The sequence below is a fragment of the Leuciscus leuciscus genome (genome assembly GCF_965113295.1).
Source record: "Leuciscus leuciscus genome assembly, contig: HAP1_SCAFFOLD_326, whole genome shotgun sequence".
Classification (NCBI taxonomy): domain Eukaryota; kingdom Metazoa; phylum Chordata; class Actinopteri; order Cypriniformes; family Leuciscidae; genus Leuciscus; species Leuciscus leuciscus.
This window is the reverse complement of record NW_028118409.1, coordinates 18,782-38,172: the sequence shown is the minus strand read 5'-3', so window position 1 is coordinate 38,172 and position 19,391 is coordinate 18,782. Positions and strand designations below refer to the sequence as shown.

General features: G+C 38.2%; 1 protein-coding gene across 7 annotated transcripts in view; it reads left to right on the top strand.

Moving 5' to 3' along the window:
* Positions 1 to 19,391, top strand: part of LOC309491529 (SPARC-related modular calcium-binding protein 1-like) — a 60,056-nt gene that overhangs the window by 27,369 nt on the left and 13,296 nt on the right. For 3 of the 7 annotated variants that reach the window (XM_082190589.1, XM_082190586.1, XM_082190584.1), the window contains 7 exons: positions 2,485 to 2,574; positions 2,683 to 2,763; positions 10,702 to 10,894; positions 12,239 to 12,321; positions 15,549 to 15,654; positions 16,759 to 17,003; positions 18,844 to 18,877. In XM_082190589.1, coding sequence (XP_082046715.1) covers positions 2,485 to 2,574; positions 2,683 to 2,763; positions 10,702 to 10,894; positions 12,239 to 12,321; positions 15,549 to 15,654; positions 16,759 to 17,003; positions 18,844 to 18,877 — 832 coding nt within the window. Of the gene's footprint in view, positions 1 to 2,484; positions 2,575 to 2,682; positions 2,764 to 10,701; positions 10,895 to 12,238; positions 12,322 to 15,548; positions 15,655 to 16,758; positions 17,004 to 18,843; positions 18,898 to 19,391 lie in introns of all 7 variants that reach the window. The other 4 variants (XM_082190590.1, XM_082190588.1, XM_082190587.1 and 1 more) reach the window with 3 other exon arrangements.

Genomic DNA, 19,391 nt, shown 5'->3' with positions numbered 1-19,391 from the left:
CTTGTTTCACCTCTTCTGCACTGGGCTGCACTCAAGACAAAGTGCATGTGCACCAGATGTTTATGTCACCAGCAGGTGGAAGGTGGTTGTGTGCCACTGTACGTGAGTCTTTTGCACTCAGTCCTGTAGTGATCACTGTTGGGTTTCAGAAGTATAAATCCCATTCACACTCTTGATAGCATAATTGACATTTACACTTTTTAAGAAAGACCTACAATGAGCTCTGATGTTGTTAAAAATAAAGAGTCTATTCATTGTTGTGTTTTAGGCTTTAAAGCTTCATAATCACATGCAGTCAACTAGGTAGTTAGCTAACGTGTAGCCTCCGCTAGTCTGTAAAAGTATCGTCTTAGCCTCAGACGCCACGCCAAAGCCAGTTGAAGGCAAGCCTGCAAACTTAGGCTAAAAAAGCGTACCAACTGCTAACGCTGTGGTACACAGGGAAGGAGACAAGAGGCCTTTTTAATTGATGTCAATGGGGGAGAGGCTTCACTACGCTGAATAAACCGCTTTTGTGAGGAAATAGCTTATCATTTACTGAATCGACAGCCCATGGGCTAATCTTCAACATGTTTGCTCTTAAACATCCGTTTTGGATTGAGTTTACACCAAAAAAAAAAAGCTTTTTTATAAAAGAAGTCACGGTTAATTGCGCAACAGGTATGATTCGGTTTTCGGCACTTCTCATTCATTTCTATGGTATCCGCAAACAGTGATTGACTGTCGCACAACTGTGAACGAAATTAAATTACGTCAAGGCTGTAATGTGATTGGTTATCAAGGCACACGTGATCCAAGTTGGCCGTTACGCTTTCTCCAATGTTAGAGCCACAAACTCGCATATCTCCCAATAATAGGACCATCTCTGGTCATGCCCATGGACTATTGGTAGGAAATTGGAAAACACTTCAGGAGTTTCGAAGTCGTCATCTGATTGGTTGAACTCTATAAGATTCCTGGAGACGTGTGTGACACGTTCTTTACCGGTCCACCTGGAAACAAAGCCGTCATGATGCCAAACCCCCTCATGGAAGAAGAAAGACATTGTGTTTACAACTGTGACAATGAGAGCCTATCGGGATCAACTAAACTCTGGATTTTTTGTAAACAATTTGGAGACTGATTGTTGCCATTGTTGCAGTGAATTTTCACAACGTTCTTCAGTGAATGATTTATTGGTTGCATGTCGGTCTGTTATTGTAGGAATATTGACTTTATATCTTTTTACCCCCTAAACATGACACTGAACCAAATGAACTGTGATTGGTTGCTCTACATGTCAGTCATACGGCCTCTGGGCGGTCCTTGGCCAACGGAAGCTGCTATGGAGTCCAGACCTTCTGCTGTCAGTCTGAAGGTTTGGTTTCACGAAACCAGCAAAAATCTGACTGTAGAGAACTTTTTAACAGGCTAGTGGAGGCTACCTAGGGCACTCGTAAGCTAGCTACAAAGCTTGCTACATACATAACATTATTTAATCTGCGTAGCATTAAATGGAAATTTCTACCAAAAATGAAAATTCTATAATTTTATCTATAATTTTCTATAAACAATTAAACATTTCTCAGTGTTTGAACTATCCTGTAAAGCCTAAAACACAGCAGTGATTTGCAATTCTAAATTTGTGAACACAGTATTATGCCTTTTGTCTTATTTATTTTTTTTCCAATCTTCAGTTACTTTGAATCAAATGCTGCGATGCTGAAATTCATCTCGAAACCTTTTTTATTTTTTTATTGGTCACATGTTGCTCTCAATGACACTTGGTTCTCTGATGTTTAAAGATCTTAAAGACAACAAAACTAATTGGCTTTTAACAGTTTATAGTTCATTTTATTACTACTGCCATTATCTTTCTAAATGACCCTTGTTTATATAAAAGACAGCGAATAATAAAATTCACTTTCAGAACATGTACTTATTTTACAGAGGAGATCACTGATTTTAAATGCAAACATGGTGGACAGGGAAAATTGCAATGTCACTTTGGCTGTAATTCAGTTCAGTGAACTACATGTATTCTTTGAACTGGTTTTCGCTGCCACCTTATTGTGGCTTTAGCACTGTGGCTTTGGCCCCTCCACTGCCAGGGCCTACAATGATGTGAGCCACAAGGAAATCAGCCAGAATGCAATAGAACATAAGTGGGTAAGTACTGTAGGACGTTTGACATTTCTCAATTATCATGACACTTTTGACTGAGTGTGTTAAATTATCTACAATTGCTTGTTTATACACAATTGTATTACTATTTATCTAAACAGTATGCATATGAAAGCTAATTTACGCATTCTGAGATGTGTGTGTCTGTTCTTGAGTGGATGAATACTCTTATTTTATCTGTGTTTTCTGACTTGTATTTTCTCTCTTTGTACCCTCTATCCCTCACCCACTTTGTTTTCTGTGCTAATGGCCGGGCCATGTGCAAATCCCAATCATTCAACAGTTGTGGAGAGTAGATTGTATTAACCTCAATAATGGTAGTCTCTTTCCGTTTCTTTCTCACCCTCAATCCAGATGATGGCTCCAAGCCCACACCAACCATGGAGACGCATGTTGTCCCAGAAGGTGAGGGTAAGTTTCGACCACATGCAAATACAAGCAACATGGGCATGAGTCTTGCATTTATGTATATGACTGATATACAAGTGCAAATCAATTTTGTTTGTTTTATCACCACAGAGATTACAGCGCCAACATTGTGGATTAAGCAGCTGGTGTACAAAGAGAACAAACAGAACAGTTCAAACAGTAGGAAGTCAGGTGAGAATCCATCCATCCATCCATCCATCCATCGTCTGTCTGATATATTCTGCTCTATCAATTTCAGTTGTCTCACAATGCTTAATAGCTGATTTGATTTCTTAAAGATATAAATGGAAAGAAAATCCTGTTAGTCCATTTCCCTCTTAAAACAGTAATGACCAAAAACACACAATTTCAAGCAGAGCTTTGTGTTGACACACACAAGACTGATGGCCAGCCTACACAGCTAGAAATATTTCAAAGCATCATCATTGCAGCGTCCAAGTTGGTACATTCAAGCGCCCTTGATTGTGCAACATTTCTGTTCCAGTTTTAGATTTAATATTCAGCATGTCCAGGGAGGAGAAACCCAACACCGCTAGAATTATGGCGCCCCTCTTTCTCTGTTTGTCTCAGCTCTCCTCTGTGTAATTTGTTTAGCTTTCTGTGTCTCCTTTACAATTTCCTTCAAATGAGTCGAGCACCCTCTGGGCATGCTCAGTCAACTCCGTCAAGTTCTGTGAGGTTTCTGGGCAGTGCGGTTGAGAGGTAGAGATCCGAATATTTGTGGCACAGGAGGAGAGCAGATTGAATGAGTGTGTGTGTGTGTGTGTGTGTGTGTGTGTACTTGTACAACTATCTTTGTGAGGACCAGTTTGAGTTTTAGACCATTGGAGTGAGGACAAAGAGAGTAAATTGAGGACATTTTGGCCGGTCCTCACTTTCTGAGAGCCTTTAAAGGCCTGTTTGAGGGTCAAGACTTGGTTTTAGGGATAAGGTTATAATTAGGTTAAGGGTCGGTTTAGGGTAAGGGTTTGGGTTAGGCACTTAGTTGTGATGGGTAAGGTTAGGGTAAGCGGCTAGAGATTGCATTGTGTCAATGAAAGTCCTCATAAAGATAGATGTACAAGAATGTGTGTGTGTCGTATACGTCAGATTGTGTATGCAGTTCCAGTGGCGTTCCCTTGTTTATTGCCTGGGTGGCCTATAATTGGTAAACATTGAAAAATAATCAATTTATTTCACCAGAGAATTATTGACAAAATTTTGACAAAAGATATTCTGTGCTGAAGGAAACACTTACCTTGAGCTGACACGTTGTATATCTAATCTGACACGTCTTTGGAACGCTTCAGAGTCTCCTCCTGTGACCAATTAGCATCTGTTGCACATCAACACTATTCAACCAGAGTAGCAGATCCACGGTCATCACAGGGGTGCTATTGGTGCAGAAGTGACGGAGTTGGCACCGGGCTCCACCGTTGCTGCTCATGGGAGTGTGTGGGATCTGGAGTAAATTGAAACACTGAGATGTTGTTTTTGCTGCTAAAGTAAATCTCGAAGAAAGCCAAGTTTCCATCTCTCAGTGCATTGTGGGTGGTACGCATCAGTTCGATCTTTCACACATCAACTCGTGCAGTTATAACAGAGAACATGCTCATCTGAGGTGAGGTAAATTGTGTGTTTCTTTGGTAATTGTGGTTGTGGTCCCCATGAAACAGAACAAGCATTATTATCATTGTGTCCCCTAAGATTTAGGGGTAGTAGTAGCATTACAGGTTTGGACTAGCTACTGTATACAAAGCTCTCTATACTGGTTTGAGTGCAGGTATAGATATTCGGCAAAAAAAGGATATATAGAGTTACCGTGATACCGCAAGCTCTAGAATAGCCTTTTAACCATGGTGCAAACCAGCAATTTTGTCCTTTGTGCCTTAAAACTTATAGGGTCGCAATTTCCATAGACATTTTGGGACCAGCACATTGGCCTCCAACTACTACTTCAAATCCTTATGTATTGTTATTGTTATTTTGAACCCGACACAGTTCTTTAAAATTATATTAATAAGTATTTTAATTCACACTGAGTAAATTCTGATAGTCAATCAGTTTTATTTATCATTTCAGTGCTATATCAACTAAAAAAGGGAAAACATTTAGACATTTCTTTTTAATGTTCTGCACCAACCTTGTTATATTTTGAAATGTTTCAGGCGTGATTGTTATGGGTATTATATTATATTATATTTAGTGCTGGGCAACGATTAATCACATCCAAAATAAAAGTTTGTGTGTACATAATATATGTGTGTGTACTAATTATTTTGTTTATAAAAGATCAATCGTAAGTGATCGTTGCCCACCACTAATTATATTATATTATATTATATTATATTATATTATATTATATTATATTATAAATATTATATTATATTATATTATATTATATTATATTATATTATATTATATTATATTATATTTAAATTACTTAAGTTACCTGTGTTTTTTATTGTGGCCCCCAAAAATACATGATACCAATCTTATGATTTTATATGAGCAAATCAACCAAACAGAAAGAAGAGGAAAGACATTTTCTTTTAACGTGGAAAGACGTAAATAATTTTTCTGTTCTTAATCTATTTCTATTCTTATTTTATTCTATTAGTACAGCTTGTTAAAATGTGGGCATGCAATTGGCTGATATTTTAATGAATAACAAACATTTAAATATAAAATATAATTGATTTTATTTTGCGTTCTACAGAGTTAAAACCATTAAACCACTGTATATGACAGAAGTTCTGTATCTTGTTAAATAAAGTCTGTAGTCATAAGTCATGGGAACACTAATGAGGAATAATCCCAATTTCTCAGAATGACCCGATATGGTAAGTCACTTATAACCAGGATGTGTCACATGCCCAGGAAGTTATTAAGCGATCATTGGCTCATTCTCTGTGAAAAACAATATATTGTGTTTCTCGATATACATCCAGTCACCAAAACTACTACTGGCCATGTGAAGGAAATAAAAATGAAGAGGTTAGAGTACTTCTGAGGATGAGGACATGTTTGACATGATTGTCTATAAACCTTTTCATTTAGCATATTAAAGTTTGAGGAGAACATGGTGCCCACCCCTCCTCTTCTGGCCCATCGTGCCCTCTTCTGTTACGTTATGAGCTCAGAATGCATAGATCCAAGACTGGAGTGATTACTTTCCCCACAGCTGAAAACAATTGCAGGGACGGCATATGAAGAAAGAGAGATAGAAAGAGAGAGTGAGATATACTGTATGCATCTAAAACAGAAAGGGAGAGAGAGAGAACACTTTGTTTAAAGGAGGCTGATAAGTCTGAGTTTCAAGCTATTTTGTTTGGCCTGATCTTGGCACGATGAAACACATGAGGCTCTGATTTTCAGCCGTTATAGTGAGGAAATCAGCAGAGTTTACCTACAACATACCGCGCATAAACTAATCAATACCAGCCTGTAAACACTGAGAGAGAACAACAGCAAAGCATTCTGGGAGCAATGAGGTCTCACCTCGGCTGTATCTCACTTATGTCTATTTGTTTAAACAGAACTCATGCAACTCACTTCTTGGAATAAAAAGGGACAGAGTGCATAAAAATGACTGTACTCTGAAAAGAGAGGAGGGTCAGATCAAGTTTTACGTGCAGATCTTAAAAAAATGAATGCATAACAAAAATGTGACGCAAATAGGATTAAATGGGATCTGAGACTGTCCATCCTTTTCTGTCCTGTTTTATTGTATTATGGCGAGAGAGAGAGAAAAAAAACAATTTCTTTTGGGAATCCCATCTGCTTGGCGCCAGTATACCCTCACTACAATAAACAGTGCTAAATAATTTAGATATGAAGGAACCTTGGCGGGAAGCGCAGGAGTCATGGACTCTGCCGTGAACACTTGAATGTGGATTGTGAGCCCATCTCTGGAAAAGAGGACGTTTTAATGCTCTCCCCCGTTCCTTGTCTTCACAGTCAGGTTCCACTTAAAACACCCCAAGCCTTGTTCCCGATCGTGCCAACGCTGTCAGAACTTACCAGAACTGTTTGTAATGAAGACAAAAGCAAAAACAGCAGGATTTGGTTACACTGAACGGGCTTGTAGCTCATGGTTTTCATTTGGAGGCTCAGACGAACACTCTGAGTGGGCAGTGCTGTTCTCAGTTTAATTCTCTCACACTCCAGATCTTGTCCTTCCTCTGTTACCACCCCTCACCCTCCGGCCAGGAATTTTATACTTCGGTACAGATTCATTTGGGGACCATTTAGTGGTCCTCCTCTCCAAGTAAAACTAGATTAGTCATTGTTCTGTGGTGCTCGAGTTCGCAATGCATAATTCCGTAATCCCGTCCCATTATTTCTACAAACAGAACGTGGGTAATGTGTAATTTTTTGCACTATGAGTGGGGCAAAATGGAATTGCAAGAATAATGTTTCGAATCATATTTCCCACACCACCATAGCGCCCCAAATGCATCTACCATTAACAGGTAATCCCGCCCCAATTTCATTTAGGGTATGTTTACACGACAATGATGTACTAAAAATGGAAAAGTTTTTCCTTTGTGTTTTTCACGTACAGGCGACAATGTTGTCAAAATGATCCCCGTTCACAAAGATCCGTGAAAACGACAAAAAAACGCGGTGTTATTCTGTCAGGCCAGTAGTTGGTGATGTCACTTTGTAAAGAAACATCACTCGCCTATAGACATGTAATAAAAATGCGTATGATGTCACTTTTTTCACAAATTTGTGTTTTGTAGTTCACATGGAGACGAGAACAGTATAGTTTTCAAAAACGAGCACTTTGAAACCCGTTTTAAAAAGCATGTGTTATCAGGCCCCCAAAACGCCGTTGTCGTGTAAATGAACGTCCAACACGCATAAAAAGTTTTCCGTTTTTAGTTAAAAATGGTTTTGTGTAAACGGCCCATGCGGTTCATATCACTTAAATACATGCATGCATTTCATTAATTAATACGGACTGTTGAAAGAAGAAAAAATGTATTTTTCACTTCCTGTTTATGTGAATATTGTTATTTCCAACCCAGGCTTATTAAAATGTGTGCCTATGGCGACATATCTGCAAAATGATATTATGTTGTTTCTTGCACATTTCTTGAAATTTGTGAAATTCCAGTGAGTGGGGCTAAAAGTGCATTCAGATTAATGTAAATCTGGCAATGTTTTATTACATTGACTGTTGTATGTATCGCGGTAGTTCTGAAATTAAATGTCCAGCGAGTAATGCTAAAATGTTAATGCTCTATCGGATTGGAAAATAACATACCACCTACCCTAAACCTAACTGATAGTATTAACAAAAGCAAACTTGACGACAACCATGCAATTTTAGCTTGCAACCATGCTCTCCGCATCGCAAGTGCAGCGCTAAACCAGGTGTTTACTACATTAGAAAAGCTATATAAAGCTGGTTAATTGATGCATAACATCAAAATGTATTTGTTAATAGTTTTGAGATGATAACATTGCACTTGAATGCAAAAGAAATCCAAAAATGAAGGTAGAGGTGCATATTTCTAATGAGCCTAGGTTGGTTATTCGATATGTTAAGAAAAAATGAATGATAAACAAACAGTAGTTTGGGAACTTACAATGTAGTTTTATTAAAATATGTTAAATGGTCATAATCACTCATTTTAACCAAAAAAATAAATAAAATCCATTTAATAAAGGTATCTTTATACTGTGTGTGTGTGTGTGTGTGTGTGTGTGTGTGTGTGTGTGTGTGTGTGTGTGTGTGTGTGTGTGTGTGTGTGTGTGTGTGTGTGTGTGTGTGTGTGTGTGTGTGTGTGTGCGTGTGTGTCCTTTGTGTTGAATCCATTTATTTTGGGATTTAATGTCTAACTTGTGTGATTAATTAGTTACATTTTTAATCAGTGCACAACCTTACTTTTAGCATTACAAGAATGAAGAAACTGAAACGAGGAAGAAGAAAGGGAAGACTTGAGAGAGTTTTGTATAGCTTATGCATCTGCCCAATCTAATGATTAACAGCTTGAGTGTCCCGGGCTGTCGTGCAGAGGAAAACAGCGGTTCTGATAACTGTTCTTGCGGCACGATATTCACTAAACATCTGATTAAAAATGACATCAATCAGGAGTGTTAAAAAGCTCTTCAGCACCCTGCTAGCTGGATTAGCCTCAACATCTGCTGCTATTATACTTGGCCCGATGCACTACAAGTGAGCAGCGTACTAAATGGATTTCAACATAAATAGAGTTTTATGAGACAAGGTGTTAAAACATTTAAAAGAACATCTCTCAAGTGTCCATTGTGTTAATAAATACATGAAAATTAAATCCTAATGGCTCAGAAAAGAAAAGGGGCAAAGATGCCCCTTGAAAGTGTTTAAGTCAATTCTGCCTCAATTAATTTTAACACAATTTTGGTGAAAGTTATATTGTAGCTGATCTCAGTCAAATCTCATTTTTGATTAGACAATTTCCATTATAAATGGACATTTACAGCACAGATCTTTCAGGACTTGAATTGGTTCAACTCACAGATGTTGAATGAAAACATTTGCAACAGTGTTAATTAATGACGTTAACCATGAATGTAAAGTCGTCTCTTAAAATCTGTTCAAATTAAAGGTGCAGTAAGCGATTTCTGAGAAACACTGTTGAAAGTGGATCGCACCGAGCAGCACAACACACTTGTAGCCAATCAGCAGTAGGGGGCGTGTCCTCTCATGATGGAAGAAAAGAGAGAGTGAGATTTGAAGAAAGACTGTAGAAAGAGAGATGGCTGAGAGACATTACAAAAGAGAAAAGCTCAGAGGAATTTCACTGGGAAAAGAAGGGTTATGATCAGGCAAGAGCTTTAGGACCCATGTTAATATTAGAAAAGCTTTCCAGCGCTGTTTGTTTGTTATCTTCACTTTATCTTTCACAAAGCATTATTTTGCTTCACTTCAGTTATGATAAAGAGATATCCGATCTTATATTGTGTGTTTGTGTATTTTGGGGGCGGAGCAATGAAGGGAGGGGTGTGTTTGTTTGGGTTGATTGCAAATATCAACAGTGTTTCTCAGAAATCACTTACTGCACCTTTAAGGGAGCATATGTTGAAAAGATTGATACTGTGGATGCATGACTCAAACTTGTGTTGCAAATGTTATGCTACTTGTAGAAAATCTGGCCTAATTATTTACATTGGTAAAACTGTATTCCGATGGTCCACATTCTGCTAACTATAATTAACTTTGCAACTACATGTCAACTACCAGTCAGTATTAGTAGACTGTCTGCTTAATATCTGCTAACACTTTATTTTGATGCTCCCAGACAGACATTCTACTGACTATAAGTAACTTTGCAAGAACATGTCAACTTATTCTACTTACCTTATCCTAACAGTCTACTAATACTCTAATGAGAGTTAGTTGACATGTAGTTGCAAAGTTGTTACATCAGTTCTACTTCAGTTAGTAGAATATCTGAAGTGGACTATCGAAATAAAGTGTAACCTTTACATTTTAAAGGCATGTACAAATCATTTCTATTTCAAATAAATGCGGTTATTCAAAGTTTATCTTTTAAACTTTCAAACTGACACTGTATCACAGATTCTGCACTACGTAAAGCAGCAAAAGAAAAGTTTTGAATGCATTTTTATATAAACGCAGCCTTCGTGAACATATGAATCTTCTTTCAAAAATGATAAAAACTTACTGATCCCAATATTTTTCCATCATTGTACAGGGTACAGGAAGAGGGAATAAAGTTATAGGGAGTTAGAGACATACAATGGGAGGTTAAAAGGAGGCTGCGTAAGTCTCTACAGTGTTCGCAAGCTAAACAAACAGAAGCACTTTTAACAACAAAGAACTGGAAGTTCTTCCACTTTGAACAGTGGCTCTAAAAAGACCGCTAAGAAGACAAAGACATTCAAACAGAAAATCTGGAATGGCATTAAGGAGACCGCCTCTCTGAGAACTTTGACTGTTGCCATGCCTCATGCTTTCCATGTGGTGACCCTGTTTGTACTTTGTACTAGCTCACTATATATAGACTATTGTTTTGCTTTATTGCCATTGTTGAAGAATATTAAACCATACTTGAAGTGCACTACCTGATATGAGAGATGTCTGTGTATTGAGTGTGTTTCTCATGGTTTTAGAGAAAGTTCCCTCTTGTGACCAGGAGAGGCAGACGGCCCAGGATGAGGCTCGGCAGAATCCGCGGGAAGCCATCTTCATCCCTGACTGCGGCCTGCAGGGACTCTACAAACCGGTCCAGTGCCACCAGTCCACTGGTTACTGCTGGTGTGTGCTGGTGGACACTGGGAGACCCATACCTGGAACTTCTGCAAGGTAAGACAGAAACAAACTGTCTTATGACAAATTTTGTAATTGTGTCATTAGCGCTGCCTAAGACATTAATATCAAGATATAAAATCAAGACTGTGCTGTAACCCCATTATTTATACGACATGTTTCTGGATGAGCTTGCATGCTCTAAACATCTCAAAATGCTAAAAGAATGGCGATCATCCAATGCGACTGATTAGTTTAGTTGTGGAATGTTATGACAATCGATTTTCTCTCCAAACCACAATCTTTATTTTTCCATGAGCAAAGCTGTCAGTGCTGAATTTTGTTTAGAAAGCACTCAAATTGAAAGCATGACACGTCCTGATGTGTTTCTACCCATTATGAGCTGTGATTTATTTTCCACTTTTGGAGATGTGTAAATTGCTCTCTTTTTCTTTCTTTTTTTTTTTTTGCCCTGGAAACATTGAGAAGGTTTAGCCAACTGGTTCTTGCTGAACGAAATTCGCAATATGAATTCAGGCATGGAGCCCATGCTGCCTCTGAACCATGCTGAGATGGCGTGATCCTTTGGATAGATGTTCTGGATGTTTCCGTTAAATCCTAGATTTCTGCAGTGTCATGCATTCTTATGTCTGTCTTACTAAAAACCAGTCAACCAAATTGGATCAAACAATGAAATCAAATACTCAGGGTTTTGTCATTTCTTCATGTGTTTGGATAGCTGTGTTAACTGAGACAGGACTTGTATGGCTGCATTTTTTTTAGTCCTATCTCTGAATCTACAGTGAATACCAAACTCTGCATTCTCTACGAACAAGAAAATGCGTGATGTTTGTCCATGATAATTTGGTTGCCAAGTCCTTATTTTTGTGGTTGTCAAAGTTTTCCGAGTTGTTGTAGGCACATAGCTAAGCGTTTGCTAGGAAGTTTTGGGTGGCTGCCTACTGTCCCAAGTCAAAAGACTCCATAAAAGCCATGATATATTCACTGTGAAGTTCTTTTTCATTCTACACTTTGGGGTAAGTTCAAAATACCTTTGCAGCATTACTGAGAACTGTAATTCAGCTCTCCAGTCCAGTCAAGTCATGTCGTGTTTATTTATATAACACTTTATACAATTGATTGTTTTAAAGCAAGCAGCTTTACAGTAGTAAACATGAAAAATGTCAATGTCGCTTTCAATTAGAATAACATCTTCAAGTTCTACTCTAAAGCAGCTCTCCAGTGTGTTCACGTTTTCACTCTCAGATCTCTGACTTCGACAGACTGAACTGGAGAAATGTGGCTCCACATAAGGCTTGTGTGGCTTTGTACAGATACTGAGAATAGAGGAGAAGATGTATAAACATTGTAAAAGTGCCTCATGTTTGTGTTCTCCATCAGGTATAAAAAACCAGAATGTGACAGTGCGGCTCGTTCTCGAGACTCAGAGATGGAAGATCCTTTTAGAGACAGAGATCTGACAGGTGAGCAGAACAGTTGGCATTAGGTGCAAATTCTCCCAATTTCTACACTATTCTATGTTGTTTTGTAGTATAAATAATGTCAGGTTCAGACTACACAATATTTTTGTCAGATTGTGTGATTTTGACCCCTAAATTCTTGTCATGTGTTGGACAAGAAGCATGTCCGACTACATGTTGTTTCCAAACCAATCATCGTTTGTCGTATTTAACGACGTGCGTGATGTCATCAAGAAAGCGGGACTAGTCAATGACTTCCCGGAAACAAGAGCATAAACAAACAATGGTTGTACTTTATCTTAATGCTAATTCTAGTACTCACCGGGTTGCTGAAGCGCCTCTGCTATCGTTCACCAGCATTTATCTTTTTTCCCTCTGTCGTTGTAGTCCATCGAGGAAATCATAAAGGCTGGAGTATTGTTGCTCTAGCTCCACAAACCTTTCCTCCATTGCTTCTGTGCTCTTATTGGTCAACATCACAGATGTGATGGAAAAAATGTAACATGCTAGGCTTCCTGTCAGGACGTTGCGAAGCATTGCAGATGCGCTATGACACTATACGAGGTAAAACGATTGATTCGTGCATCCCAAAGCCCATTGTTGTTTACGAATCACCACAACACCCTAAGTCAAACAGATCATGACAAAATAGGGCTGATATTGTGTAGTCTGAACCTGGTATAAATGTCATACACTAGATGGTAGAGTACATAGTGTGAAGTATAAGTGCATAAATGTATATTATGTAATTTTGGACACAATATGGACTGTTTTCTGTGAGTGTATGCACACAGAAATGCCTCTGTTTGTTGTGCATTTTTTGCATTGAAGCGTTTAACTTTATGTGGCTTGAAACAATCTGTATGCTTCATGTAGAGAGCTGTAGTTATATTGATCACACATTCTCTGTACGTTTGCCCCGTTTTTCCACTGATGCCACTGTTCATTCTTGAAGTCTGCTAGAATAGACTCGCGATACTGGCGAGTTGTCCATGACACGGCATGGCGTTTGCCGTCCAGTGTGCGACCGGCTTAACTGTCTTCACTAGTACATTACATGTCACTCCTTCTGTTTATATGTAGGCTACATCATTTCTAAAATAGATAGATAGTTCCTGACTGGTTATACAGTGTACCAGTCATTTGTTAGCTTTATTAGCTATTAGCTTTGAGGTCATTAATAAGCTATAAGATAGTGTACTCCTCAAAGTCTATTTCCTCTTCTGGGACAATGGATCGAAATTATAAATTATTTATTGATTATTTTCCCAATCAGATGCTCTTTAGAATGAGAATATCCTTCCCCCTGCAACTAACTAGCGAGTAGAGGGCGGCTAATGGCTATGACCCACCTAAAGCCTATTGTTATTTTCTTTTCTTTTTTTTACGTGCAACAATGACTGATATTGCTATGGAAGCTTGTTTCCGCCACAGAATAAAACAATTGAAAAGATAATTTTGACTTTTTTTCACAATTGCGACTTTATATCTTGCCATTCTGACTTTTTTTCTCAGAATTGCAAGATGCTTTAAAGTCGCAATTGCATGTTATGGAGTCAGAATTGAGATTTAAACCTGCAATTCTGATTTTTTTTATTTTTTTATTTTTTTATTTTTTGCAATTGTGAGTTTATATCTTGCCATTTTGACTTATTTTCTCAGAATTAATAGATAAACTCGAACTTTTGAGTTATGACCAATTCTAAGACTTTATTACAAGCAATTGTGAGTTTATATAAGGCAATTCTGACTTTATAACTCCCAATTACAAGTTTATATCACACAGTTGTGAGATAAAAAGTCGCAATTACCTTTATTATTTTTGTGTTCAGTGGCGGAAAGAAGCTTACATATATTGCTAATATGTTTATTTAAATTATTTCATTGTATATTTTCATTCTCCTTGACTATGCTTACAATAAGAGTATGGTTTTCTTTTTGTTTCTGCTAATAATGTTTGACAAATGGTTGCAAGAACATGTACCACATGTTAGCATTTAAAGGTGGTTTTCCCTAAAAATATTAGGCTTTCGCTCATTCCAGTTCTTTCCCTTTCATTTAGAATTTCATTGTAACTCCTTTATAATTCCCCATCTGGTAAGTTTACAGAGTAAAACATGGCTCCTGACTGGGTAACAGATGTGTGGAGTAGTTTATGACGGCGTGGACCACTGGGGAGGACAGCAGCGGGGGGCCGAGAGGTGCTGTCAGTGCCCAGGGGGACTTCAGTCAAATTATTTTTATGTACTCTACTTGAGTGCAACCTGGCACCAGAGCAAAGAGTTTTGGTTTCATCCTTTCAACACAGGAATGGGGGGAAGAACTTTTGGATAGATGTACTATAACTATTTCCACAGGCCAAATTCCACTACAAGGCCTACCTGTGGCATCATCATACTAGTGCAAACAAACAAACAAACTCATGGCTGATCTACATCAGGGCTTCCCACAAGCTGGCGTTATGAAGTATACATCTGTCAAATATAGTATGGGAAGTTTGACAAGATGAGTCTGATTCCATATGTTCTAATTTAACACTTGGGCTGAGAAGCACTGAGCCGGCACGTCATCACACTTGTCCAAACCTTACAGATACTAATTGGAGTCACCTGGTAAGCCACAGGGCCCCACCTCCCAAACTGCCCCGAACCAGCTAAATTAGAGTGAGGATGGCTCGAGAAAACCTAAATTAACCAAAGTGAAAATGTAAACTGAGATTATTTTATTACATTCTTCTGTTTTAAGTCACCCTTTAAGAGACACAATTAAGGCCGAAACATTGACTCAAGTAGTGCACGCCATTGCAGCCGAGCATCTGGGACAGTTAAAAAAAAGCGCTACCCAAGGTGTTCAGCAATGTGTCGTAAAAGTTAACTGGGCTGCGGTGGTCTGCGAAAGTGCCCTCGTCACCTTGTCGATCTAGCTTATTTGCTACTTTACATTTCACACGTGCACACAAGCATTTGCAAATGCTCACATCTTTTGTTTGCCATATTTTATCTTTGAATTGCTATAAGATGTGCAGCCTTATTATCAGCGTTGACATTAATGTTAGAACAATCGTATTGCATGATGTTGTATATTTCATTGGGACAGCTTAATACGTTCCTCTCTAACTGTGGGCGTAATTGAAAAGGACATTTTAATGTTAAAAACACCTCTTTTGTGTTCTGCTGTAAGACTAAATGAGAATGCTTGTGGTTATGTTGGTCTCTCTTGAAATGTTACAGGGTGTCCAGAGGGAAAGAAAGTGGAATTCATAACCAGCCTGTTGGATGCCCTTACTACTGACATGGTGCAAGCTATCAACTCACCAACCCCCTCTGGTGGCGGGAGGTAAGAACTTAATAAAGTAATGCGTTATTCACAAATGCAACAGCATTTTAGTTTAAATAAATAAATAGAATACAGAATACATTTGTATCGGTTTGAAAATAAAACTGAATTGTCATTAGAATAAAGTAATAAAATTAGGAGAATAAAGCTGAGAAAAAAAAGGTATAGGTATAAAAAAAGGTATAATTATCAGAAATTGCTTTTTCAAATGAATGTGGAATTTAATATGTTCTCTAAAATATTGCTACTATAGTGTTATGTGTTTATTTGCAAAACTTGATGACTAAATACAATTTTTAGATCAAAGTCGTAATGATTTGAGAATCACACTTTAGATTAGGGTCCAATTCTCACTATTAACTAACTATTAACTACCACTTTTGCCTCAATAGGATCGGATCGGATAGGATGGATAGGATAGGATAGGAAACTCCTAAAGGATAGGAAACTCCTAGGATAGGAAACTCAATAAACTCCTAATTTCTGCGTATTAATAGTTAGTAAGGTAGTTGGGTGATTAATGGATGTAGAATATGGTCATGCAGAATAAGGCATTCATATATGCTTTATAAGTTCTAATAAACAGCCAATATCCTAGTAATATGCATGCTTATAAGCAACTAGATAATAGTGAGAAATGGTCCCTAAACTAAAGTGTTACCCTATATGAGTATACACAGTATATTTAGTAGTAGTTCTTACTTGTGCAAAACGTCCCACCACAATGGTGGAGTTGGCCTGACAAATTTCCCACAACTTCCCACGTCTCTCTGATATTCTAATGCCTAGTGGCCAAGGATGATACGAGTTCAGAGTCTGAACACAATGTAAATCAATCAATTTTATCATGTTTTAATTGCAATTCTTTAAAAGAGGTTCCATTAATGTCCACATAGGACAAACAGTTCTGGATAAGTTGTGTCGATTTTAGAGTTTTGTATATAGAATACAATTCAAATAGTAAAACTGAATCTGCCGAAGTGTGATGCAGTCTGTATCATTTCATTAGCTTCTGGTGAAAAAGTTAAAATTGTTACGTTTTATAATAGTTTTATAATAGTAATATACAATACACTGCTCCAACTGAGATTGTTTGTGCTCCAGGTTTGTTGAGCCTGACCCAAGCCACACACTGGAGGAACGGGTGGTACAATGGTACTTTGGCCAGCTGGATAATAATGGCAGTCACGATATCAACAAGAAGGAGATGAAACCCTTCAAGCGCTACGTGAAGAAGAAAGCCAAACCCAAACGATGCGCCCGCAAGTTCACCGACTACTGCGACCTTAACAAGGACAAGACCATCTCCCTTCAAGAACTCAAAGGATGCCTAGGAGTCAATAAAGAGGGTGTGCAGCTTTTCTGAATGCATTTATGATATAAAAACGGATGATAAAGTGCTTTGGTGGAACCACATTTGGCGAGGTTATTACGGAAGTTACTTAATTTCCCCTGGTACTTCCTGTTTCACTGAATACACAATGAAAGTTGGTGTTCCAACCTACTTCCTACCAGTTTGATATGTTGGATTAATTTGTATTCTGATGACATTGAACATATTGTAGGCTATACAAAGTAGAGTTCTCAACGGGCCTAAAAATTACAACCCGACCCGACCCGGCCCGTGGCTTTTAAAGCCCGGACCCGATGTAACCCGACACATCAACATGAATTATCTGCCCGAACCCGGCCCGCGGCCCGACGCCATGTCGGAATTTTTTTTTCTCATACACGTATTACCATGACCAGCAGACGCAAATTCAAATCAACCTTTAATGTTCACGCCTTTTAACAATACAAACAACTGAAACAATAAACTTTAAATATATAAATAGGCTGTAGTAGCGACGGTGAATTCACCTGCGGCAAGTTTACTTTTACCAACTCCATCTTCTTCTCCAGGCTAAAGGCGTGCACGCAGCGGCGTCTGCCCCCGCCCCTCTCCATGATGCACGTTGCACGCAGCAGCCAGACTTTCTTTACAGTGGACAGCAGCGATGATTAATAAATGTTTTTGTTTTTTTTACTGAGCGGAAAAGATTAAGCCCGAGGTCCGACCCGACCCAAGTCATTTACTTATATTTTCGACCCGAACCCGCGGGTCCCGTCGGGTTTGTCGGGCCGACCCGACCCGTTGAGAACTCTAATACAAAGTTATATGTCATAAACTTGTCATCTCTGTATATTTAGCAAAAAAAAAGTTTTAAAAAGTTTTTAAAAAAGTAGACTTTGAGCTATACGCACATCCAGCCGGGTTCGTCACTTATTTGGGGTCCCCTGGAAACATTTCTGTTGTGTTCTGTTCTATTTGCAGCACGTTTCTGTATTTGGTTGTGTTGTGAGTATTTGGAGCACTCACGTGTTGTAAAACCGATGAAGATGTTTTCTTAATTGGCGGGTGTTTTTCTATTTGCATGTGTTTTCTTCAGTTGCAGTGCGTTGAGCTCTCTCGGCCGGGCCACCGTAACTTTGTCAAACAACATGACTTTATATCTCACAATGGGACTTTATATCTTGCAATGTAATGGTATATCCTGCTATTTGAGACTTAAAGGGATAGTTCACCCCAAAATTAAAACGATTCTGTCATCACTTACTCACCCTCATGAGTAAGAAACTGTATGAGTTTCTTTCTTCTGCTGATTCCAAAAACTAATCAGCAGAATTAGTTCAACTTCTTTTTAGTTCAACAGAAGAAATAATCTCCCACAGGTTTGGAACAACATAAGGGTGAGTAAATGATGACAGAATTTACATTTTTGGGTGAACTAAACCTTTAATTTCGATTAATTTCGATATGTCAATGACTTTTTAACTCCCAATTGTGACTTTAAGTCTCACAATTGTGATTTTATAACTCACATGTGAGTTTATAGCTCACAATGCTGCTTTATTTTTTACTTATCATCACAATTTGAGTTCATGCTAAAAAAACCAAAAGAACATGGGAGTAAACAAGGCTCAGGAAAGACAACCGAAAAACATTCTTTATAACTCTTCTTTAGTGACTGTATAACATGAGTCAAATACTGGCACAGAGACATCTTTGTAAGATTCAGTAGTTACTGAATACAGGAAAAATGGTGGAAACATCGATAGTAGAAAAACACTTGTCTGGGAAAACATGTTACTCAGATCTTTTTCTTCTTATTAACTTACATCTGTCTTTCTTGTATGTTCTGTTTGCAGGTAGCACTACAAGCAGCAGCAGTCAGGGGACAAGGCAAGGGACAAATTTGTTCAGTAAGGCCTGACTAATTGCTTTCGCACTAACATTTGCCTCAGCAGCTGCAGAGAGCACAACTTATAATATATTAACAATATGAATAGATAGCCAGCAATGTAGTGAATAATATAAACCTTGGCTTTTTACGATGGAGACGGCATGAATGATGCGTCTTTATGGCCACCCACATTGTGTCTGTGTTTGTGTGTGCATGTATTCTTTGTAAGCTGGATTACTTTAATCAAAGTTTTTCATGGTTGTCATGGTGCTGTATATAATTGAGTCAGAAGTGAACTATTCTCAGATAATAATCAGGGTCTATAAAAGTGGAGATAAAAAGAAAGTGACATCATTACTTTGAGTAATTTGGTGGAAAATTCACATTCAACTCCTAGAGACTGTTGAGCTGTCATCTCAGTGAGGAAAATATGAACCTTTGCTCGTAGGCACCTTTTTTTTTTTAAGTCAAACTTTTAGTTGACAAGAAAGTGTAAATGAAATCACAACAAAA